Below are 26,179 nucleotides of genomic sequence, written 5' to 3' on the forward strand. Positions count from 1 at the left end.
ATATAGTATATGCTCAAAATATCCATTTTTATAAATAACAGTTTTATAATTTTTATAAATTCAATATAATATTCTCAAAATATTAGCTTTTTTCATGTATTTTTTAAATAATAAGCGATAATACTCACTGAAAAATATGGTAAAATACCTCATAGGTGAATTTTTGTATATACCAGGTCGAATATAATTTTAAAAAATTCCGAGCCGGCCTGAAATTTTTAAATCCGGGTCGGGCCGTAAAAAATTTTTTTTAAAAATGTCCGGGCCGGGCCTTAAATTTTTAAATCCGAGCCGCGTGCCGTAAAAAATTTTTTTAAAAAATATCAGGGCCGGGCCTAGAAAATTTAAAACCGGGCCGGGCCGTGCAAATGGTGCCTCTGCAGGTCTCTGATTTATATACTGCATAAATATTTAATGATCCTTAGTAATAATTAAAGGCCCAGTGGTGTATGATGTAGGCTTGGAAACAGAAGGTCCCAGATTCAATCCTGGTAAGGAACTAAAATTTTTCTAGTTTTTCTTCGATGACCGATGTGTATAGACATATGATATGATAAATTTCTGAGTTGAGAAATGCCACCCCAGTCACCGACAGGCTTGGACAGCCGGGTGCTAGGATACTTGTCCAATAAAAACCAAATAAAGACGGCCTGCTGAACTCGTGGGTCATTAAAGGATGATAACGATTTCGTGGCTAGCGCTAGAATAATGGTGACCTCGGGGGCCATTCAAGCTCAATGTCTATCAAGATACAATGGACTTGATAACGATACTCCGGTGGGAGATCCATCGGGATTGATACTCCGGTGGGAGAAATGAAATCGATAAGAATACTCCGGTGGGATATGTCAAATGAGCAAAAAAATCAAGATTTTCGGCCGACCCCTTTCAATTTCGATAAAAAGTTGTAGACTGGTTATATATGTTCCCATTAGATTATAAACAAAATTTTAGCGCATTAGCAACTATATTAGCGGAGATAATCGGGGTTAAAGGTCCAAAAAACGTCTTTTTTTGGTTTATTGATGTCAAATAATTAGTTTTTAATTTAAAACTAAATATGATCAAATATTGAATCTAATATCAATAGCTAAGTTAATAATTGATAATTATGGCTAAAACATCAAAATTAATTTTTGATAAAATATGGGTCATCTTATGGTCAGTTGAAAACTTGAAATTAATATTTAGAAATGTATATGATCTCCGATTTTTAATTTTTTTAAGAAATATTATCCTTTTACTATTTTTTTAATAATTTCTTCAACAATTAGCATGGCTGGATATTTATTTAAAAAAATTTTGCAATTTTTATACTTTAAAAAAAATAGATGGCGCTATATATAATAGTTATAATATGTTAAAATTCATTTTTCTTATTGATTAAAAATATTTTAATGTATAATATATCATAAAATTCTATTATATAACTTTGTAAACCTTATTCCCCTGAGATATTCGCAGGATAAAAAATTTTAATAATTTTTTAAATATTTCAATGTAAATTAAAAAATCCGACTAGCACACTAACAAAAAAGCAGGATTAAAGGAGTGCAGGAAAATTATTAAGGGAAAAATCGAAAATCACATTAATTACCAGGCCTACCCCCAACCCTCCACCCCCCCCCAGACTAAGTCATACCCATCAAGATCAAGAATGTTATGAAATTGTCATTATCTTAAATTATTAAAATAACCTGAGATAAAGAAAATTTCGAAGATTTTGAAAAAATTTTTAAGCAATAAAAATAAACAAAATTATAGTTCTGATGAAATAAGCCGACTCATGCCTGGAATAAAAGATTGTATATCTGTTAAAGGCGAGAAAGAATCAGTCCAAAGACTTATATTAAATAAGCTTAAATAAATATTCAAGATGTTTAAGGAAGAATACCCAAATATATTAATTGGATTCTCTAAATTTGCCGAACTTAGACCAAAAAACTGTATTTTAGTTGGAGCTAGTGGCACACACACTGTTTGTGTCTGCGCCATTCATCAGAATGTGAAATTAATGACAAATGTAGAAAAATTTAAAAGATGGGGAATTTTTAACAATTCTAGATTATTCAGAGAATTATTCCTTCATTTTACAAGATGAAGTTCAGGGATTTCATTGGAGCAACGTGCAGGCCCCTATACATCCATTTGTAGCATATAAATCTGGAGAAGAATTAAAAAATATAAATTTTGTTATTATCCAAATTTAATTCTAAGCCAGAAAAAAGTAATATATTTTTCAGATGAAGCCGCGTCTCAATACAAGAATCGCAAAATTTTTCTGAACATATGCCTTCATAAATACGATTTTACTATTCCTGCCGAATGGCATTTCTTTGCCACTGCTCACGGCAAAAATGCAAGTGACGGTATCGGAGGAACTGTCAAAAGATTAGTTGCCAGAGCTAGTCTTCAAAGGCCAAATAAAAATCAAATCCTAACCTCATTAGAATTATATAATTATGCTAAAGAAAATATTAATGGAATTCAATTTGAATATGTATCCAATCAAGAATATATCGAAGAGGAATTAGCCCTTCGTAAAAGATTTAATGCACTGCTTATACGTGGGACTCAAAAAAATCACGGGGTTATTCCCATTGATCAAAATAGACTAAAAACCAAAATATATTCTAATTCCAAAAAATATAATATAAAACAAGTTTCGTTTTTAAATGAGAAAATTAATTTTTAAAATATTAATGGATATATAACATGTGTATATGATGATAAATGGTGGTTAGGATATATAATCGATAAAAATGATATAAATGAAGAAGTAAAAATCCGATTTTTACAGCCTTGTGGACCTTCAGCCTCATTTAAATTTCCTCTGAAAGATGATATTTTTGTGTTGCCTAAATCTCATATTCTCTCGATGGTCAATCCTTCTACTCCCACCAGTCAAACATATATATTATCTCCTGAAGAAATCTCACAAGCTAGCCAGGCTTTGTATTCCTTTAGATGAAGTAAGATTTAATTAATTTATAAACTATTTTAATTAGGCTAAATTTGTGAAGATTTTAAAAATTTATGATCTGAATTTCAAATAAATATATATAATGGACATTGTAATCGATTTAGTATGATATATATACATTAAAATATTTTAAATCAATAAAAAAAATGAATTTTAACATATTAAAACTATTGTATATAGCGCCATCTATATTTTTTAAAGTATAAAAATCGCAATATTTTTTTAAATAAATATCCAGCCATGCTAATTGTTGAAGAAATTATTAAAAAAATAGTAAACGGATAATATTTCTTAAAAAAATTAAAAATCTGAGATTATATACATTTCGAAATATTAATTTCAAGTTTTCAACTGACCATAAGATGACCCATATTTTATCAAAAATTAATTTTGATGTTTTAGCCATAATCATCAATTATTAACTTAGCTATTGATATTATATTCAATATTTGATCATATTTAGTTTAAAATTAAAAACTAGTTATTTAACATCAGTGAAAAGCAAAAAAAGACGTTTTTTAGACCTTTAACCCCGAATATCTCCGCTAATATAGTTGCCAATCAGCTAAAATTTTGTTTATAATCTAATGGGAACATATATAACCAACCTACGATTTTTCATCGAAATCGAAAGGGGTCGGCCGAAAAGTGATTGATTTGACATGGAATGACCCCAATTTGATACTTCTGTGTGATGAATACTCCGGTTGGATATCTGTCGATATACTTCGGTGCGAGATCCAGATACTAGATACTTTGGCCTTGATAGCGATACTCCGGTGGGAGATCCAAATAGAATCGATCAGAAATACAAATTAGATAAAAATATATAGCATGAGTAGAATAATAAAGTTGAGGGTGAAGCTAAAAAGAAAAAAAAAGAAATATATATAGTTATTTATAAATTATTTATCATTTATATACTGCATAAATATTTAATTATGCTTAGTAATAATTAAATTAAAAAATTATAGCCTTAATTGTCTAAATTTTATTCTATAAAAAATGAATAATTTATAACTTAAAATTTATAATTTTTTATTAAGAAAGATGACTTAAAGTTAAGTAGTATTGTTATATCTTTCCTTTTTATAATATTAAACAAGGCCAATTATAGAAAACAATGAAATAACACCAGGATCCTAAACAAGGCCATGGCCCCCTTCTAGTCTAGGCCAATCATATCAAAGTTTCACCATTTCGACTCCTTTCTTAACTATAAAGTTTATAATATAGGGAATAAGTTGTATGACTATGATTTCCTTAAAAAAATGGGGTTAAGAATTGGTTTTGATCATATAAATTTCGATATCATAGCCCAGTCATTACTATAAAAAAAAGCTATAATAGTTTTTGCATTAGATGAGTTCATGCAAAAGTTTTTCCTCGGACCATTTAACACCTGGTTTGCTTCGACTGGCCGTATACCAATATTGAAGGTTATTGTCATGAAATATTGCATTATTGCAATATAGAATATGTGTATAAGGAGGTAACTTTAATATTTCTTAATTTTTCAAAAGCCTAATTGACACTCATTTGATTAATATTAACATCTCCGGTTATCAGACTCATCTGTTTAATTAAATTAATTTTTTAAATTGGTTGGGATCTTTTATGTGCATGTTAAACATACTTATTTCAATATAAAATAAATCAGATAATAATTAGTAATTTGAAGGTAAAATGTAGTTTTGTTCAAAAGTCCCCATTTGTGTCGATTTTTAAAAAGGCCCGATTAAGATGTTTACCAAAATAATATTATATAAGCCTGGAAATTTTTCTCATGGATGGCAGAAAGGTTTGCACTCTATTTGCCAAATCTCGAGGCTTACATAATAATATTTTGGTTAATCGGGCCGTCTTAAAAACCAACCTAAATCGGCTTTCACGAGGCACTAAAAACTTTTTTTTGGATCAGAATTGAAGGAATGAACATAAAGTAAATGTCACAAATATACACATTTTGGCCAATTATGAGAGAATTGTTCTAATAGATAGAAAGTTTAGAGGGTGGTCAGTTAGAGTACTTCTATATTTTGGACTAAATTTTTTTAGATTGTAATTAAATCAGTTTGTATATAAATATTTTATGTCATTTTTATATTTTTAAGGTTTATATAGCTGATCATTTATGTAAATCTTAATAACCTCTTTCTTTTTAGGCTGTTTAGAAGAAGCTATACAGACGGCTAAGCAGATATAATTTTTTCTCGGATCGAGAATGAAAAAATAAGTCCGATGCAAGGCTCTACATAAATAGCAGCCTAAACGTATTTAAAATTATAAAAATTATTTTTTCAAAGAAAAGGGGGGGGGGGGGGGGGGTGGACAATACAAATGGAAAACCTTCATCAGTAAAGTGGAAAACATTATTTAATGGCAAGGTAGGGATATTTTAAAACTCTTATTAGTCACTCCAAGCTTTATTTTAATAAGCTTTGATATTTTTAATATTTATTAAGTTGACCATAAAATAATTATATTATACCACATATAAAATGAAAATTTTAAAAGTATATCTCTTTTTAAAGTATATTATTTATGAAGCGCATTTTTGTAAAGTTATTCCAGTGAGTGATAATACAGAGCATTGCTGGCTTTTTTTTATTAAGTGTGTGTATATATATATATATAATCTAGGTTATTTAATTGTAGGGCGCTCCTAAATATGATTTTATAAAAAAAATATTTAATAGAGTCATACATATTTGATCCGACCGATTCGAATTAGTCAAACATTTTCTCAGACTCGGTCAGGCCAAATCTTAATTTCTAATTTTATATAATACTTCTAAAAATATTCTTTTAAAAAGAACACCATTTTTTAAATAAAATTTACTTTAGCTTTTCATTTCTTATTAAAATCTTATATATACTTTTTCCCCATATCATTATTTTTATTTAATTTGCTGGAATATATTAAGAAATAACATTCATAATTTATTAAATAATTATTTATCTGAAAAATTTGTATTAATAATATTCATTGGAGCAAGTACAATGATCATAAATAATTCCATTTACCATATATAATATTATTATTATCATCTCGTGAAATGACATTTTCAAAATTAGATTTGGTTTCAATAGTTCTCATTCCCAATTATATGAAATAATATATGTTAAAAAAAAATATATAGTATTATAAATAATAATATCTCCTATTACTAGATATAGATAGATATTTAATAATTTATAATAGATTTTATTCTATTTAAGATGTTAAATTTTGGCATACTTGGTATAGAAAATTCTCTATATATAACTCTAATCACATTCTCAATTAATAACAAAAAAATCTCATTATTACCAATTGACCCTCTACATAAAATATATAATTCATAATTATTTATTATAATATTTGTTAACCCTATAATGGTTGTTATGAATGCGATTTTTCTTTATTGATCAAATAGATTTCTTCTTTTGATATTCTTCATTTTATTTTTAAAAAAATTAAATCAAATTCTCCTCATTTTCATAATTTTTTATAATATTTTTTAAACATCAGGGTTTATCCCCCCCCCAACCAAGTCAATTTGTACAAGGCTGTTCTACCATTGACTTAATCAAAATATGGCGAGATTAAGGAGATGCTTATGATGTACATTGACTTGGAAAAGGCATACGATACCATACCAAGAAATTTGATATGGTGGTGTATGAGCAAAAGAACAATCCCAGAGGGTTGTGTAACTCATTACATGTATTATGTACGAGGATTCAGTTTCAATAGTTAGAACGGCGGTTGGCGACTCAAGGCCGTTTCCCATAGAAATCGGGCTACACCAAGGGTCAGCGTTAAGTCACTTTCTCTTCATACTTATCCTTAATACTATAACCGATGATTTGCAGAGGCCAGCTACATGGTCAGTGGTGTATGCAGATGACATCGTATTATGCCAGGAAACTGTAGAAATGTCAGCTCAGCGGGCCGGTGTTTAGGCAGTTAATTTGGCAAGATATGGCCTCCGCATCAGTTCGCCTAAGACAGTGTATCTGGCAATATTGAATGCCGGTTGTGCAAGTTGCTCCATACAAGAAAGTTTAAAGGTTTAGCTATATTGGGTGCACAATACATCAAGAAGGTTGTCTTGACGAAGTCAACGCTAAGATACAGAAGGGTTGGATGAAGAGAAGCATATCAGGGGTGCTTTGCGACAAGATGCCATTGTGGCTTAAAGGTAAGGCTTACCGAACTATCGTCAGACCTGTCGTGTTGTATGGGTGTAAAACTTGGGCATTGTGAGCTGCTGAGAAAAAGAGATAAAGATAACCGAAATGCATATGATCAGATGGAGCCTAGGTTATACCAAGCTGGATCGTGTGACTAATAGCTTAAGAAAGATGGACGTAGCTCCCTGGTTGGAAATAAATGAAAATAGACTAAGATGGTATGGACATTTGATAAGGACTGTCTCAACTAACATGAATCAGCAAGTTCTCGATCTTGTAGTTACGATCCAATGAACTAGAGGCAGATAACGACTAACTTGGATTTCTCAAATCCGCAAGGATGTTTTGGATAAGTAAATTGTCGTTGATATGGCCCAATACCGAGCTCTATGGAAGGATAGGACGCGTTTTGAAGACCCAATTTTTTGGGATTAGCATGATAAAGAAGAAGATATAATATAAAAATATATCAAATCGCATTTTATAAATAGTAAATATTCAAATTTAACACTTTCGAAAATTCTTTGGCGAGGGAGCTCAGTCCCTCTTCAAAATAAGGAAAGGTAGCATAATATCAAAAAATAATTGGCAGGGGCTAGCACTCCTCCCCCCCCCCCATCGAAAAACACCCCTAGTTCAATCCACCTTGGCTTGTTCTGACCAAAATTTCAATATTAAACAAATTTTAAAGTGTATTTTTTCATCACTTATATGATATAGAAGGATCTTAGACCATCGTTAAAGGTATTATTCGATCATTTTAGTCACTACCTCTAAGTTTTATGACCCCTATAAAATTCATTGCATATTTCGATCTCCCCTACTTTCTATTTTTATTGTCTAAAATAATTTAAATCATTTACTTATGCTATATTCAAAATTCAAGCATAACAAATATTTAGACTATAAAATCGATTTTTTAACAATTATATATAACTTATTGAGTTAATATTTCACTTTTATAAATTTTGATTTTAATTTACCATTCACTTTTGAATTATTGTTCATCTTAGCGTGGACATCATCATAATTACATTTTTTAATTATAACTCTGCATTTTAGATTAATTTTTTGTTAAATTCTTTTTCTTATACATTATATAAAATTATGTCTAAATATTTTTAAAGCCATTCCCATTTTCTTATTTTAAAAAAAAATCGAACCATCAGATTTCTCAATGATAAAAATGATTTTTTATAAGTGTCTATTTAATATCCAGATGATTAAATTATAATAAACACTTTTCATGCTATAAAAAACGAACATACCCTAGCAGCAAGGTCTATAGGCTAGGACAGAAGCGCAGAAATCAGCAAGTTTCTATAGGCAAGCCTATGAAATAGACTTGTTATAGACCGCTGCACCCTAATTTTATAATAAAATATGTATTGTATTAGTATTACTATCATATATATATATATATACCCATTTTAAAATTATCATATTAATATTCTTTTTATAAGCATAAATCCGTTGGTAAAAATCTTTTAGACGAAGTCACTCAAAGTTTGAACTTGTTAGAAACGGATTATTTTGGACTGGAATATGCAGATCAGGAAAGCAATAAAGTTTTATAATCGATATATTATAATATACATTAAAATTCATAACACGTTTTTTTAATGTTATGGTTTCTTTTTCTCATAGTTATAAAACTTTTGAGATTCTAACAAAAACAAGAGAGATTGGGTAGGAGACAAAAAGAATTACAGGAAAGAATAACATCATCTTTGTTAAAAAAAATCGTTATCTATTAATGAGGGACAGTTGTAGACATCCTTCATTCTAAAAAAATGATTTATATTTTGGTTTATAAATTTTAATTTGTATAATTTAGTGCTGGGTAGATAATGAAAAATTAATAATAAATCAAGTAGACATGTCACATGATGTCATCTTTAAATTTTGTGTCAAATTTTACGCTCCAGATCCAACTCAATTAGAGGAAGAATATACACGGTATTCCATTTCCAAATAAATAAATATTATGGATACTAAAACTTGGAACTAAACTTCTGCAGGGTTTTAGCATAGGCCTGCTCGCCCATTGTTTTTAAATGTTTAAGTTTTTGTTTAAAAATATCATATCCCCATTTGTTTAAATAATTTGATTGGTTATTTTTTTTCTATTTATTTTAGTTAATTTTTTTTTGCTCAAACTTATAAAATATACAAACTTTTGTAAAATAAAAAAGATAGATATTTAAAATTTTGTTCGACCCGCTGCCCGTCTACTGTTTAAATTTTTAACTAGTTTATTAATAAATAAAAATTTGATTCTGAAAACCCTTAAATAACTTTATAAATATTTGTGCATAAATGTAAATCCCTTAGATATTTGTATTGCCTACAATTAAAGAGAGATTTATCAGATGGTACCATGCCATGTTCAGATAGCACTTCTGCCCTTCTAGCTTCATATATAGTTCAAGGTAAATGATAAACTGGTTAACCAAAAAATGTTTTATTTTCCTTTTGTAGATTATAAATTAATGGGATCTCATCAGCGGCGTAACAACTCTCCTCCATCGTTATAAATTTCTTGGGCCTTCATAATCTCATTTAAATTATCATTTTAATTTACATTATATTAATCACATAAAAGCAATTTAGTAAAATTATAACTTTACTGCATAAAATTCAAAATTATATAAAGTTAAGCATAAAAAGCATTTATAAATATTTTAATTTAAGTATATAAATATATTTTCTTTTTATCTCTATTTCGAAGTTGACGCAAATTCATGGAATATCATATTCTTTATTAAAGTTTAAGTGATGGGTTTCTCAATGTTTTATCATAACTAAATAACTTAATCTGAATTATAAATATGATATTTGATTAGATCTAGCTTTTAAAAATGGCTTTCTGCTGTTGCGGTCTTTCCGGTTGTTAGAAACGTATGTCCTATATTTCTTTATTAAATATTAAAATAATGGGATTTTTATTATATATATTTAGAAAATTTGCTTTATTGTAAAATAAATTAAAGTTAGAAAAATTAAGTGTTGACATATTTTATCGAACGCTTCATCAACCTGATTAAAAATAATATTAATATTTATTTTTGCTTAACTGCAATTTATTTTGACAAAGTTCATCAATTTTTTGATCTGTCGAGCTCGAGCCCTTTTTTTCTTTGTCAAAGGAAGAGAATAGAATAAGGTTAACGATGAAATTGAATTTAATAATTCTGAAAAATGGTAGGCAATATTAAAAATGGAAAACATGTTATAATGGATGTAAACAACACTAAAGAATTGGATCTATTAATAATATATAGAATGGGTGGAGGGGGGATTCTAATCACACCCCTCTCCTTCCGCACAATGGGGTTTGCGAGAATTTGTGTTACGCCACCACTGGATCTCATACTAAATATATGTAATCTTATATAAATATCAATATCTTTAAAATTTCATGAATGAAAATTGATAATATTATAGTTGTGAACATTTATTTTATAAATTCCATTTAAAAAAATATCTTTTCTAAAAATTAAAAAGCTGATTGTGGGGATTATTCTTTCGAAGATTATCCTGATCACACTTACCTGTCCGGTATCAAGTTTTTTCCGCAGCAAACGCCTCAACTTGAAAAAATGATTATGGAAAATCACAAAAAACACGCGTTAAATACTGATATTAAATTATATTATTTAAGTTTTATATTTGCAGCGAGTTCGTTCAAAGGGCCGTATTTAAATATTTTTAAATATACTCGTGCCTAAAAAAAATTTATTTTAAATATCCTGGCCAGGCCGTATATTTCAAATCGCCATTAGCTATAAAAATTAAAAATAAATGTAAATATATTTTAGAAAAATCCTGGCCAGGTCAAAAAATTTTAAAATATTCGCGTCAGGCCGGGCATGAAAATATTAAACCTGGACCAAGCCGGGTCGTGCAAATGGTACCTCTGCAGGCCTCTGATATTTGCAATTGTAACAGTAGAAAAATTTTATGCCGGTCATTCTAGATAATTTTTGCTGTGTATTTTGTAAACCGTTTCAAAAGGAACCGTGTTTTTAGTTTTATTATAAGCGGTTTTATAAGAGCCTGCAAATCTCTGATATTATTAATAAAGGGAATATTTACAAAAAACACATATTTATTGATCCATCTAATTTGCTTATAAAATGCATCTTTTAACTTTATTTAGTTGATATGTATAATTAATAGTAATATATTAAAACTCAAATTATAATAAAATCAGTGGTCAGACTCCTGCGGAAGCAGATCTAAATTTTTTGGATATCGCTCGAAGAGTTGAAATGTATGGAATTAGGTTGCACCCTGCCCAGGTATGGATAAATCATAAAATTACTTTTAAATCATAATATCGATGGCGAATTTCTTATTATTCTATATATTATTTTATAATCTTAATATTTGAACTACTCTTTCTTTTTTACGAATATATTTTTAGGATCACGAGGGTGTAGGTTTAAATCTAGCCGTCGCACATACTGGTATTTTAGTATATCAAAACAATATACGCATAAATACCTTTTCCTGGGTCAAGATTCGAAAATTGAGCTTTAAACGAAAAAAGTTTTTGATTAAGCTTCACCCGGAAGAATATGTATAAATCTTTGTTGCTAAATTCGCTTTACATTACAAAATACTTCTATATATAAATGAAATATTGTTTTTAAAAAAAATTCTATTTTTTTAACATGCTGCTCTAAAAATAAAAAGGGAAAAGTAAAAAATAATAGTCTGTTATGGTAAAAGGTTTCAAACTTAAGTATAACATATTTTACAGTGTAACCCGCTTATAACCGTCGAATTTAAGATATGGTGTCAAATTTTTCTCATGTACAACAATGTTTTTACCTTTGTGCCCATAAAACATGCTGACTATCGTTGGTTTTATAGGTTTTTAATAATATGGCTTCTCTACCCTGGTTACAGTTTCTAACCATGCGCAGGTACAACACTTATAGCGTGTCATTGATAGGATCCGATTCCATAAAGGTCCCACATTTGATGATTTTATCGGAGTAACTTCATCATTGACTCGTTCGGGAACCAAAACTCTATCTGCCAGAAAATATTTCTAATTTAAAACCTTGCTAAAATTAAAAATTACATCCTTCCATTAATTTAACGATAATTATTAATATTCCTACCCTTAACTTTAAAGATTTTGGCCAATATTCTAAGATTTAATTTTAATAATGCAAAAGTAAGCCAATAAATTTGTCACTCTCTAATTCTTTTACAAAGACTCTTCGCCAAAAGAAGTCAATAATGATGGAAGGGATAATATTTTTACAAATTCTTTTAGCCAGAGAATCAAACCCATAATGGTGGACGCGTTTGTTCAAGATTATGCATTTGGTGAGGATACTCGAATAGGTCGATAAAAACTATTATTGTAGTATCAAGAATGGATAAAGTCTGGCTGATATATCAAACTCAACCCCGCGATTCTGGTGTGCAGGTTCGTAAGTTTCCCGGAACTGTGCTCGAGGATTGAAGTAGCTATACGCCCAATAACGCATCTGAATTCGGAAGTTCCAAAGGCGAGGGATAATGAAAAAAAATCTGAGAGCGGATTTTGCAAACGTTGTTGCATACTCTTACTATCAGATTAATTATAATCCCATCCCTGCTGCTAACATCAACCGCACTGAGACAGGCCAATGGTCCCTGAAATCTGAGCTAAACGGTCTGATTCACAGGCCAGCGTCGTTGAATTTATTTGAAATTCTAAAACGTGAAAGGTGGGTAAATAACAAAAGGCATGTCAAAGGTAATGATGAAAAGACAATTGGATTTTAATAGTCTAAAAAAATGAAAATGTATAATACATCCAAATTAATAGGAATGGCTAATTTTAATTAATAATTAAAATGATTTTTTTCTATAAATTATAAATTTTCTTCCTTTCAGTCAATAAACTCACCATGCCATTCTTGTTATCTTTATTATCATTATTTTCTCGCTATTATTTTTGTTATTTTCTTTTTCTTTGTCTTCTTCGATTGATATGATGAATATCTTGCCACTATAAGCATTCTATTTTGAGTTCTAAAATGTCTTATATAATTTACAATGTTTATCGTTTACCGTCTTTAATATGTATTCTTTTTCCCTGAGAAACTTTATATGCGGAGTTATACTGTAAATAATTTTCGAGGTTATTTTGGAATATATTGTGGTATACTTTTAAAAGTGTTCACTTTTATAAAAAACATTATCTTAAATGACCTATTTATTAAAAAAATATTGAAATAAGGGATACTACAAAGACACCGTCGAATTTTATTTTAATACACGAAATCAAAGCAAAAACTTTTGGAAGAAATGCATCGAATATCACACGTTTTTCAGGGTTGCTAATAATTTTCCTGTATCAAATGAAAAGTTGACTATTAGACATAAGCGAACTAAATTATTTAGTAAAGGATCCTCTTTCAGGTTATAATTACGCGCGTCATATACAGTATGATGTTCCTGGTTATGATATTTTCCGGCTCTTCGCGTTTTTATTTCGCGTTCCAGAAATCATATAATTTACAAGATTTCTCAGTATTTTATTTCTTCTGCCGAGAGGAACGTTATAAGGGGGTTATTATACTGTATTAGGATTTTATCATGCCAAAAATGTTTTATAGTTGTAAGAGATGAAGTTTCAATTTAAAAAATGATATCTCCGTAATATAGAATTGTTCTTTTCGGTGCTTTTAGTAAGAGTATTAATCAAAAAAATAGGAAATGGGGTTAGAGCCATGCAATCCATAAGCACGATCCGACATATTTAGTTAATTTTCCATTTTACCAACCCCCCCCCCCCCCCAGGATTTTAAATTGGCCATTGTAAATTAAACGCATTCTTATAAAGTTTAATAAAATATAAATTATTAATAGCTTCCTAATTTTAGAGAAATTCTAATCATCGAAAAACATTCTTTAGAATTTTTAGTCTGGCTTTAAATTGGAGTTTAAAAAAAGGTTCATCATATAATTGAGGTTTATAATTGTAGATTAGCAAAATTTTTGGTCATAAAATAAAAATTCTCTTATTCATAAAAAGGTATCCAACCATTTTAATTTAATTAGGACGAACGTTGCATGTAAGCAATACAACTTACCTTTATCATATCTGAAACAATTTATATTTTCCAAATTTGGTCATAATGTAAAGAAAGGATATATATATGTCGTATTGGGATATGGAATCATGTGGGATTCGGAATCCCAACGTGGGGATTTGAGATCTTGAATCCCCACGTTTTATTCGGAATCTTTTTTTTAAATATTTTATTTAAAAATATTCCGAATCCCCATGAAAAAAAATTAAATGATTACTTTTTCTTCCCCTTTTTGCCGTCTGGCTGGCACCATATAATTAAAAGGCCAAAATAAGGGATTTAAAAAGAAAATTTAAAAAAAGTAAATAGTATAAAATTAAGGTATATAGTGAATGAAAAAAAAGGTTAAACATTTTTGTTTTTGTAAATTTATATGAAATATTAAATATTTTCACATGAATATATATTTTAAAAAAAATCAGAATTAAAAAAAAATTATTTATTGCAACAATTCTTCAATGCTATATGACATTTTGTTGAAATTTAAGGTTTTTCTTGAAACACTCGCACCTTTTATTCATGCAACCCATTTTGCAATTGCATAACGATTTTTTCCCAAATGTTGTGACATTAGGGGAAGCTCATAAATATTTTTAGCAGTTTAGATAAAAAATTAATATATTTTATGTAATGAATTAATTTGAGTATATGTGGTTACTATAAAAATAACTTAAATTACCTATGATTGATATATCTTTGTTGGGAATTTCAAAATCATTTAATTTTATAGTTTCTAGAGGCAATAAATGGTGCTGAAATTCTTCCAGCACACCCTACTCATATTTTATTTTGTTCAATTTTTAATACTTCCTTTCTAAATTTCTAAGACAATTTTCTATTTGTCCTAGGGATAGGTAATAACAAGTGATAACCTAAGGTAAAGTTATTTTGTCCAATTATTTGAGAATAAATTATTTTTTGACGCCCACGATCATTTAAATATAAAATAAAAGAAGGGGCGCTTTTTAAAATATTAGAAATATTTACCCAATATAATTGGTAGCACAACTATTTTTCCATGTAATTTTATGGCCAACATTTTTTGAACAAGGACTATTAGTAATATTATGGACAATTCGAAAGCGTGAATCTATGATTGAAACCTTTGCTATTTTAGTAGCAATGCATATAGCTTTCACATAATTTTGCTCATTAATAAACAATAAAAAAACGGAATCGTTAAAAATATTATCTACATTTCCTTGCTTATATTTTGAATAGATTTGTATTTGGGTGTTTTAATATGGTTTTATATAACTTATATTCTGTAACTGTTATGGGTAAAAAAATTTGAGAAAAAAAATTTAAACTAATATTAAAAATAAAATAATTGTATTAATATAAATTTTCAAAATGTAATAATTTAGATATTCCATGAAAAAAAATCCCGCCCAATAAGATTCTTAATTCATGTTAAAAATAAATTTTCATTTCAAAATGTAATAATTTAGAATTTCTATGAGAAAAATCTCGCCCAATACAATTACTGATTTATATTAAAATTAAATTTATTGAATGAGTTATTTCAGAGACCTGCAGGTCCGGTCCTAAGCCTGGTCCGGGTATACACGGGTCATGTCGTATTTTAATTTTTTATTAATAATACCCAAGCTGGACCATATATTTTAAACCCAAATATTTGAATCACCATTAAAAATAAATATTTTTTTTAAAAAAATCCGGGCCGGGCCGTGCAAATGGTACCTCTGCAGGTCTCTGAGTTATTCCTAAAAATTTAGAAGGGAAAGTATCAAAAATCGAACAAAATATGGGTATAAACGTGTGCTGGAAAAATCTTAGCACCATTTATTGTCTCTAGTCTATATAAAACTATAAAATTAAATGATTTTGAAGTTCCCAACAAAGATATATCAATCATAGGTAATTTAAGCTATTTTTATAGTAACCACATATACTCAAATTAATTTATGTAAATAAAATATATTAATTTTTTATCTAAACTGCTAAAGATATTTAGGAGCTTCACCGAATGTCACAACATTTGGGAAAACATCGTTATGCAATTGCAAAATGGGTTGCATGAATAAAATGTGCGAGTGTTTAAGAACATCAAATGTTCAACGAAATGTCATATTGCATTGAATAATTGTTGCAATAAATAAATTTTTTTCAATTCGGATATTTTTAAAAATATATATTCATGTGAAAATATTTATGATTTTATATAAATTTACAAAAAAATGTCTTTTTTACTTTCTTCATTCATTATATGCCTTAATTTTATACTATTTACTTTTTTAAACATTCTCTTTTCCTTTTTGATAATTTATTTATTATAACAAAATATCACTAAAAAATAAAATTTTTTGGTGCCAGCCAGGCGGCAAAAAAGGAAGAAAAAAAATATTATTTAATTGTTTAAAAAAATATATATTCCGAATCCCCTGGGTTTTAAATATTTTTAAAAAAAAGATTCCGAATAAAACATGGGGATTCAAGATCTCGAATCCAAACGTTGGGATTCCGAATCCCTCATGATTCATCCCAATACGACATATATATATATTTATAAAATTACAAGCTTATCAATTAGTTTTGGAGATATATCAATTTATTTAAAGGTAATTTTTAAAAATAAAAAAATTCTTAAATTAATAAATTTAATTTTATCCATCTATACTAAATATTCTTAAATTTAATTAAAACATCAAATTTTAAAATATTCTAATTTTGATCATATATTATCCTAATGTTTCATCAATGCTACGGTCATTTTTTAGATACTCATGAAAGTTTATATAATTTTTAAATATAATGGAGATGAAGAGTGATGAAATTGACCCTTAAATTAATATATTACCCGTTCATAATGGGTTAACGAAAGTTTCAATCATAAAAATAATAAACTATTCCATTGTATATATTTTTATATGCTTGTACCCCCCCCCCCTCCATCGTTAAAAAAGAAATATACATATTCCTATACTTTATGTAAAATACCACCTAAAACAAGATATTCAAGAAATACAGTGAAATCATTTAAGGGATAAGAAGGAAATTGTAAAAAACAGGGAAATAAAGTAACGTTAAATAGGTTTCTATTTTAAAAATATCCTTCTAAAGGCGAATTCTACTAAATATATTTTAATTTTCAGAAGTTATTTATAGAAAAATAATAATTTGGGTCTAAAAAATATTCTTAATCTTTATAATAATGATACGGGAGACTGGGGTCGGGGAAATATCCTAAAACTTAAAAATTAGCATAGGAGATATTATTTATATAGGTCTTACTTAGTTCAAAATAAACTTTACCCAGGGAAGGGTGGAGCCTTAGGTTGGGTCTAGTTTTGGCCCTATTATATTAAGGAAAAAAAATTAATTTAAATCTTTATGTATTTATAATTTTTTTGAATAATCTTATTTTTCTCGCCTTTTCTTGCAAATTTTATAATCAAGCAGGACTTATTTTGGATTAAATGTAAGCTCTTCATATTAATTGTTGGGAGCCCATTTTGATCAACAACCCCACCAGTATCATACCTTTTCAAGTTTCTCCTAATAACTTTGTTCATTTAATCGATAAAAAAACAATTTATGTTATTTTTATAGGTTATTCATTTTTTATCGATCCATTCGTATTTTATATCTAAATGTGTATATTCGTTATTTAAACCCCTAGAAGAGTCATAGGTGAACAAATTATCATATTATTCTTTAAAATCTTTTGTTACTCTTAAAGCCATCAATCGATGGCAATTATTTTATATCTAATGTGCATATTTGTTAAAACCCTAGAAGAGTCATAGGTGTACAAATTATCATATTATTCTTTAAAATCTTTTGTTACTCTCAAAGCCATCAATCGATGGCAATGATCTTTCGAATACAGTGACATAATAATCAAATTAACCTTATTTTATGTGATTATTTTATGTGATAATTTTAGGTGCTATATATGCTTGTGTTGTTTTTGCTAGATGATAAACATTTTTTTTAACAAATATTTGTTAAACATGTTCATTTTATGAGTGGATCGCATGAAACATTTTATTGGATGTGGTATGTCAAATATTTTAGAGCCAAAATATGTTGGTGTTTTGATCGGGTTTTAAACTAATTATAACATCTCATATTTTTAAATATTATTTTAGACAACTTATTTTATTATAATTTTGTAAAACATTACAAATAGATATAGCGGAAGGACTCAAAAAGAAGTTATTGCATTTGTTAGAGAAAGCGTAATTAATAGACAACCATTCACAAGGTATTCCTAATTTTAATAGCATAGGAAAAATAGCATTTTTTTATTAAAAAAATTAAATAATTCTCAATTATAAGCTACAAAAAATTTAGCCCTATATTTTTATTGTAATAACTGATTTAATATTAATAGAGCTTAGGCCGGCTCTGGTTCGACTTATTACTAAATAGCCAGTCTTAAAGTAATAAATAGAGATTATGTTAATTATCATTTTCATATGGTAAAAGATCTTTAAGCTCACACCTTTCAATAAAAAGTGTCATAAGCCCAAGTATAATGGCTCATACCATTATATCACAAGCCCGGCCTCAAATTTCCGTTTCCTCGCAGCTCGAGAGTGATAAAAAATATAATATACCAGCATTGCTTTCTGATACAGCACCATTTGGTTCGGTTGAAGCTCAGCTTAGTAAAACATCATCCACTAGTGGCAGCCGAATGCTGGATACCTCTGCAGGTATTTTTATAGTTTGTTTTATATTTTTTTTTCAATAAAAAATGATTTTTTTTTAAATTGTAAGAATAGAAAATTATCAATTGATAAATTTTTTTAAAAACAAATTTAAACATTTTCATTTAATAGGAGAAAGGAGTTAATATTTTTTAATTTCACAAAATGTTGTAATAGAGAAACTTACACTAAGAGATAAATGTCAATTGAAGATGCAAACTTAAATGAAAACTATTTCTTAGCAAATTTCCTTGTCAATTAAAACTTATCTCTTTTAGATTAAGAAAATCTTTTATTTATACTAAAGAATATCAATATTTTTAATATCTAAAGGTGAATTTATTAAATACCTTTATTCGTAGATGATATATCCCCTACCCCTTTAACTAATACATTAAACTTCAACAATTCATCTCAATCATCACGCTTGGTGACATCTCAAGTTCTTAGCCAAGATTTAACAGTTGCGTCATTACAAAATAAATTTATGATGAAGGATTCGAATAAAGGTGAAAGTTATATATCATAACCTAGTTTTATAAAATTTATATATTTTATTTTTAAACAATACACATTAGCTACGAGTTTACAATATGTAGCAAATGGTTTTAAAATGGATGAGAATTATCATGTATATAGACCTAAATCACGGTCTTTAACCACTAATCAACACGGAGAGCTAGTTTTTTTGCCATCACAAGTTTCTACAACAATTTATGAAAATTTATCACATAATCAATATTCAAATCTATATGGGCCCAATATGGAAAAAATTGCTAAATTAGAAGATGATGAACCATATGATTATGAAATAGAAATGCTCAAATATCCTGAAATGGCTGAAGACTTATCTTACACAAGAAAAAGTATGTCAAAATCCCATAAATTATACGAAGAGCAAGCATCTAGACCAATTAATCAACGTGTGACTCAAGCAGAATTGCTTAATCAATTTATGCCACATTTGAAAAATATCGAAGATTACAAACAGTATTCACATCCACAATTTACTTATTCATCCTCTGGCTCAAGCTCTAGAATACATTCGCATCCTGCTCCTAGTATAAAATATGATCCGACTACATTTTTAGAAGTTTATAATCACCCTGCTAATAGAAGATTACCACAACCACATTCCACTGTAGAACGTTTAATAACATTTAAAGATGGAAAAACTAAAAGCCAATCTCATCAAGCTCCTTATTATTATTTAAGAGACTCAAATGAGAGCAAAGAAGAATCCGCCCCAGAAGATTATAAAAAAAGATATTTGCCCGATCATACAGTCAAGCAATTATCTAGGTTTAACACAATCGATCAGCCATATCCTTATACGCAACCATATAAATCATTCAATTCTTATATCGCTAAAGACGAAAAAGTTGAAATTAAAACTCCGAATGTAATGGTTACCAAGATAGTTGAAAAAGATCATAGTAACAGACGATATGAACGAGATAGAAGATACGAATATAATAATGTATCTTATGATTTCGGTGATATTAATGGTTTTCCTTTCTCCACCTTGTTGTCAGAAGGCTTAAAAGTAGATACAAAAACTCCTATATTAATCTACCCGTCACCGACAAGGATCAGAAAAATGGAAAAGAAAAAAAGTGAAAAAAAGAGCCAGCTTATGGATGATAAAAATAAAGATAGGAAGACATATATAAAATTTATGTCAAGCAAGGATAATGGAATACCATTTTCTTTTACATCTTCCTCATCTGATTCTAATTTATCAAAGTCCTCAGAATTATCAATTTCATCTCCCTTAAGCCCACCCGTTTATCCTACTCAAATACAAAAAACATCCTCATCTTTTCACTCAATTAGTAAACCCTCTGGGATGATGAGAGGCTTGAACAATGTAATGATACAGGAACAACAACGCAAGCTACTTCAAGATGATATTCCTTATGTTTTACATGTAAGACATCGTTTCAAACAACCTCATCACTCGATTAATACCATAAACGATCTTTTAAAACTTGGTGCATTTGATAATAAAACAAAAATGGATCGTTCTAAATCTATGATTCAAGCTCATAAATTTTTTAACAATTATCCAACTAGACAAAACTGTAGTCGACAAAGTAGTTCAGAGTCATTTGGTTGTTATGATATAATGGCGCAAGAAAATTTCGGAGATTATAATTATATAACTAAAGAGTGTTCTAGTCAAATATCAAATGGTGATATTTGGCAACATCCACTATATTCCAAGGACATTATTTACGCTAGATATAACGAATACCAAAACGATAATGATATGTCGCTTAAAGGTTTTTATGCTAACAAAGTAGATGGTGATGGCAGGAAAAATAAGTCTTCCAGCATACCAAATCTACCTTATAGAATGTCGCTCGTGTCTCCTGTTAAAAATTCTCACTTGAGGTCAAATAATACACCATCTCCTATTTTGAAAACCAAATTTACTCCAAATACCAACATAGTGACAATTAACAATCGTAAAGTAGGAGCCAGCCTATCTCTTTCAGAATTGCATTCCTCTAAAATGACTATTCCTTTACCACTACAACATATGAGGCGGAGACACGGGACAGAAACCGAAATTAACCTACTTCCTCACTTCGCTTTTGACCTCGTACGCCTTAATCGGCTTCCAGCGAAAACTAGTTTCTCTAGCCTTGACCATACTGGCGGAAGCATTAATGACCCTACCCTCCCCCCTCCACCTAAAACTTTATTTACTCGTCACTTTACATATGAGGAAGACAAAGACAGCGATGAGGAAGAACAAAGTCAAGAAGCGGCAATACTTGCGGCTTTGGCGCGATCAGAAACCAACGTGGCAGCTGGTGCCACTTGCGGTGCACATAATCAACGTCAGATTCTTAGGCGTTCAGTTTCAAACCCTGCACCTCGATTTGTATATATAGATGACTGCCACATTGACAATAATTACTTTGAAGGAAGAGAATTAAATTGCAGTGTTGTTAAAAGTGAAGATATAAATAATGACGGTAAAAAAAAGAAAAAGAAGAAGGTAGTTCGGAAAAGACGACAGAGTCGAAGTGGATCCCAATCCCATCGTGGGATATTACGTGAACCTCGCTATGGTGCAATAAACGACTTGAGGCGGCACTCACCTACTCTTCCCCCTTCCTTATCATCCTCATCATCTTCCTCTTCTACTCCGCCTCCCCAGGCCGCTGCTTCCATATCGAGGGAACTAAAAAGAAATTCAAAAGTTTCTCCGGGCCCTAATAATTACTCATCATTAAAAGATAATACTTCTGTCACAGAGGGGGACGGTTACTCTGATATAACTATTGTTTAAATTAGCATTGTAACTTCTCATAAAAGATGCTAATCAATAGATTTTAATATATCATTTTCATATTTCCAGTTCCAGATAATATGACAAATGAATTATACACGACAGTTTACTTCGGCCTACAATTTCATCAAACTTAAATAACTTAAAATATTTTAAGATGCAATCCAAATATTATATTATGTTAAAATTAATGATATATATATATATATATAGATATTTTATATATTGAGATATACTGATCTCATATTTTTATATTGAGTAAATCTTATAAAATATACTATTTGCCTTGATCTAACTTTTACATGCATCTCTTTTTAAATTTTGGCTTAAAATAAATTTTGATAGTTCTTCAAATATAGTCAAATAGTAAAATCATGTCCATTTTACATATATTCGACTTTCAATCAGTGTATAATAATTTTTTCAATTCTTACAATCACGATTAAACGTATGATTTCAAATTTTTAAAAATATCTAAGCAGGATAAATAAAGGACTCTTTTTACATGTCAAATTTTTAAACGATAGATGCAGCAGGTGTATCCATTTTTATAGCTGGTCAGGATTTTTTAAATAATTTAAATCATTGATACAATTAAAATTTTGAGTACTAGTCGGTTAAATAAAATTCGGCTTATTTGTATAGTAAAAAAAATTTTTTAGGCCCCAATAACTCTTTCCCACGTCCCAGTCTAAAATTTTGTAGAAATTTAGGAATATCAATTTTCTTTTTATGCCCATTTCTAGTTTTTATAATAAGATGATTTTCACTATATAAAATTTTATGTCATATTAAAGGACTGTTATAAAACAATTTAATAAAATTTAAATTATGGTTTTGGCTTAATTATTTTTTGAGATATTTAGAATTAATGAAGTGTATTTTAAAATTTTGGCATTTTTAAATATGGGCATATATCAAAAAGTAAGCCGATTTTAAAAGTAAAACTCTGCATTTTTATTAGAGTATATGCTACCAAACCATCATACAAATTTTAAAAAAAATCGAGGAGAATCAGGTTAAGAATCTAGTTTTTTTGGTTGATTTTATATACTAATAACTGGATGATTATATGTAGCATCAATAATTTTATGGTGTAAATATAAATCGCTTTTATGGAAATTATTCCACGCGTTTATTGCAGTCTGTTATCCTTTTTGGAATGGGTTATTCCAAAACCATTCTCTTTGAAGCAGCATTAGTCCGAAGAATTGATAAAAGTTATATAGCAATCAAACTTATAGGTTGGTGTAGATGGCCTTTCCACCATATCACAGGTTGAAATGCTTTTCACTTTCCCATATTTTCTCAAAAACCACTCTTTGATCAAAATTGTCTTAATTTGCCTAAAACAACTACAATATCAAGATTGAATTCTGCAAATATGACATTGACTGCAGGAATGCCAGATGATATCTCATCATTGGTTAGTTCAAAATGATTGAAACGAGAATCAAATATGTTTGGCGCGAAATGAATATTCTGATAACAAATATGTAATTTTGCGATATAGTTCAGTTTAAAATATAATGACAATCTTTATATGAATATCAAAATCAGCTGATATAAAAATGCACTGAGGAAGATCAAATTATTGTGATATGGTATATGAATAATCCTTTTCTAAGTATTCGATATATTTTAAATTTTCTAATGATATCAAATATTAGGATTAATTAAGAAATATTCCCGGGATTTTTAATGAAAATTTTAAATTTCGCTTCCGGGAATATGCCATCGGGAAGCTTTCTGACTTTTACATTATTAAAAATAAATCGTAGTGAATTTTTTTGTATTAAAAATAATCTTAAGAATCGAGATCTTATAAAACTGATAAGTTGTTTAAAAATAACTGAAAGAGAACTAACCCATTTCAAAATTTAAAAACAAAGCTGAATGGAAGCGAACCGTTATACTTAATGATTCAACGCCCTAATAAAAACCTAAGAAATTGCACACACTAATTTTAATTTTAAGTTAATATAGGAAAATTCATAAAATATTAAACTGAGAATATCTACCTAATTTATGTTTAAATAATTCAAGATAGGGCTGTGCCGATATTAAATATCGGATAGGTACCGATATTTAGAGGTTTCCAAAAGTATCGGATCTGGCCGATACCCGTAAGTATATTTATTTTACATTAATAATATTTTATAAATAATATTTTTCTTAAACAATGCAAATGCACAACACCCCTTATTTTTTTAAATAGATTTATAGTATTTTAAGAGTTTTTTTATAAAAATAGAAAGGAACACCCAAAGTTTTATTTATTTTAAATCTTTTTAAATAATAACGCCAATTTTATTATTTATACTTATAAAAGAATTTTTTTAAATATGTTATCTGAATTATGGAAATATTTTACAAAAGGCAATTGCAAAATGCGTTGTCTGTGGAATTCTAATATCACGGGAAGGAATAATGAAAAATTCATAATACTACCAATATCCGTAAACTTTTTTTAATTATTGTAGAAATAAAAAATTAAATTAAATACGTAATTCGATTTTTTGCAAAAAAAATATATTTATTAATTACATTTGGTTCATGGGGAGGGGGGGGGGGGGTTATAAATCAATATAAATATCGGATCGGTATCGAATCGGGTTTGAACCAATATCGGAAAATATCGGATCAGAGAAAAATATGTTCAAGGGTTAAAAAAATTAGTCGCACCATTTGTTATACACTAGATTTACAAACATAGATTTATTAAATAAATTATTTAATAATAAAAACAATTTAGTCATGCTGGCAATAATAAATATTATTTTCAAGAAAAACAAAATTGTATATCCTTCAGTGCTTATAACTTTTCCGATTTTGTAGAAAATAACGTGCTTTTGTAAAAGCCCAATAATAAAAGAATTCAGATCGGATTAGGATCTATGAAAAAATTCTAGGATTGGATCAGTCCAGGGTTGTGCATTTGACTGGTCAAATTCAAATAAATTATTATTAGGACAACTAACTTTATTTAATATATACGTAAAAAATAAATCTATGTAATATTAAATTATATTTTTTTAAATATTTTAAATAAATCTTAGGTTATGATATACTCTCACCCATTTTCCTATTGTCGAGATCTTCAATTGATTTCTTCGTATAAATATTCCCCAAACCGACCAATTTATTTCTGAAAAAGAAGTATAATTACTATTAGTAAGACATTAGATTCTTCCCTTAATGTTCAAGGTGGGCAAAGTCCATTCCAACAATTTGAATCAGAAATCTGATTATTTTTTATAAGTTACGGCTTTCCATATATTTTGGCTATTATATACCACCGCTTATACTTCTGAAATTTAAATTTTGATTATCATCACCTTGTAAAATGCCTAATTCTTGTATTATATCACATCATCAAACTCACTATTAGTAAAATGCTTCCCTTATACTGGGGAAATAATTAATCAGAGTGTGGGAATATATTTGGATTGTTTATTTCTTTCAAACTTATCTTTAATTTTTTTTTCTGGTGGAGAAATTAAAAAATCATGGCATGATTGAATTATCTGTTTTCCAAATTAAGCATCTCGTCTTTTAATTGGGCCAAAGTATCACCTTGCATTTAAAACAATAATATAGCTAAAAATCTTAAAGATTAGTTTAAAATGTTAAATTTTTCACAAAATATTTCTTCATTTAATATATTATCAGTAATTTCTTTCGGACAAATATCCAACTTTTTCAACAGCTATTTTCAGAGCTTTCTTGCATATTTTTATTTGCTCCTTACATTTTAGACGATACCCATCTTGGTTGGATAATTGTACATAATGTAATATTAATTGGCAATTAGTAATTTTCTCAAACTATGCTTTATCATTATTATATTTATATTGAGATCCAATCAAATTAATAAAGAAAAAAATTCTTTTATTTTTATATTTTAAAATGAAATTCATATATTTTAATA

At 28.5% G+C, this 26,179-nt stretch overlaps 1 protein-coding gene across 4 annotated transcripts in view; it reads left to right on the plus strand.

The window, feature by feature from the left end:
• Positions 1 to 22,553, plus strand: part of LOC135922894 (uncharacterized) — a 54,807-nt gene extending 32,254 nt beyond the window's left edge. For 2 of the 4 annotated variants that reach the window (XM_065457405.1, XM_065457404.1), the window contains exons 3-13: positions 8,626 to 8,730; positions 9,000 to 9,121; positions 9,497 to 9,594; positions 10,670 to 10,793; positions 11,379 to 11,466; positions 11,592 to 11,747; positions 13,410 to 13,591; positions 18,422 to 18,496; positions 18,721 to 18,950; positions 19,307 to 19,453; positions 19,523 to 22,552. In XM_065457405.1, coding sequence (XP_065313477.1) covers positions 8,626 to 8,730; positions 9,000 to 9,121; positions 9,497 to 9,594; positions 10,670 to 10,793; positions 11,379 to 11,466; positions 11,592 to 11,747; positions 13,410 to 13,591; positions 18,422 to 18,496; positions 18,721 to 18,950; positions 19,307 to 19,453; positions 19,523 to 22,248 — 4,053 coding nt within the window. In that variant the 3' untranslated portion in view covers positions 22,249 to 22,552. Of the gene's footprint in view, positions 1 to 8,625; positions 8,731 to 8,999; positions 9,122 to 9,496; positions 9,595 to 10,344; positions 10,548 to 10,669; positions 10,794 to 11,378; positions 11,467 to 11,591; positions 11,748 to 13,409; positions 13,592 to 18,421; positions 18,497 to 18,720; positions 18,951 to 19,306; positions 19,454 to 19,522 lie in introns of those variants that run through there. The other 2 variants (XM_065457406.1, XM_065457407.1) reach the window with 2 other exon arrangements.
• The last annotated feature ends 3,626 nt before the right edge of the window (positions 22,554 to 26,179 follow it).

This window comes from Gordionus sp. m RMFG-2023, chromosome 1, assembly GCF_954871325.1.
Source record: "Gordionus sp. m RMFG-2023 chromosome 1, tfGorSpeb1-WG-v2, whole genome shotgun sequence".
Lineage (NCBI taxonomy): Eukaryota > Metazoa > Nematomorpha > Gordioida > Chordodea > Parachordodidae > Gordionus > Gordionus sp. m RMFG-2023.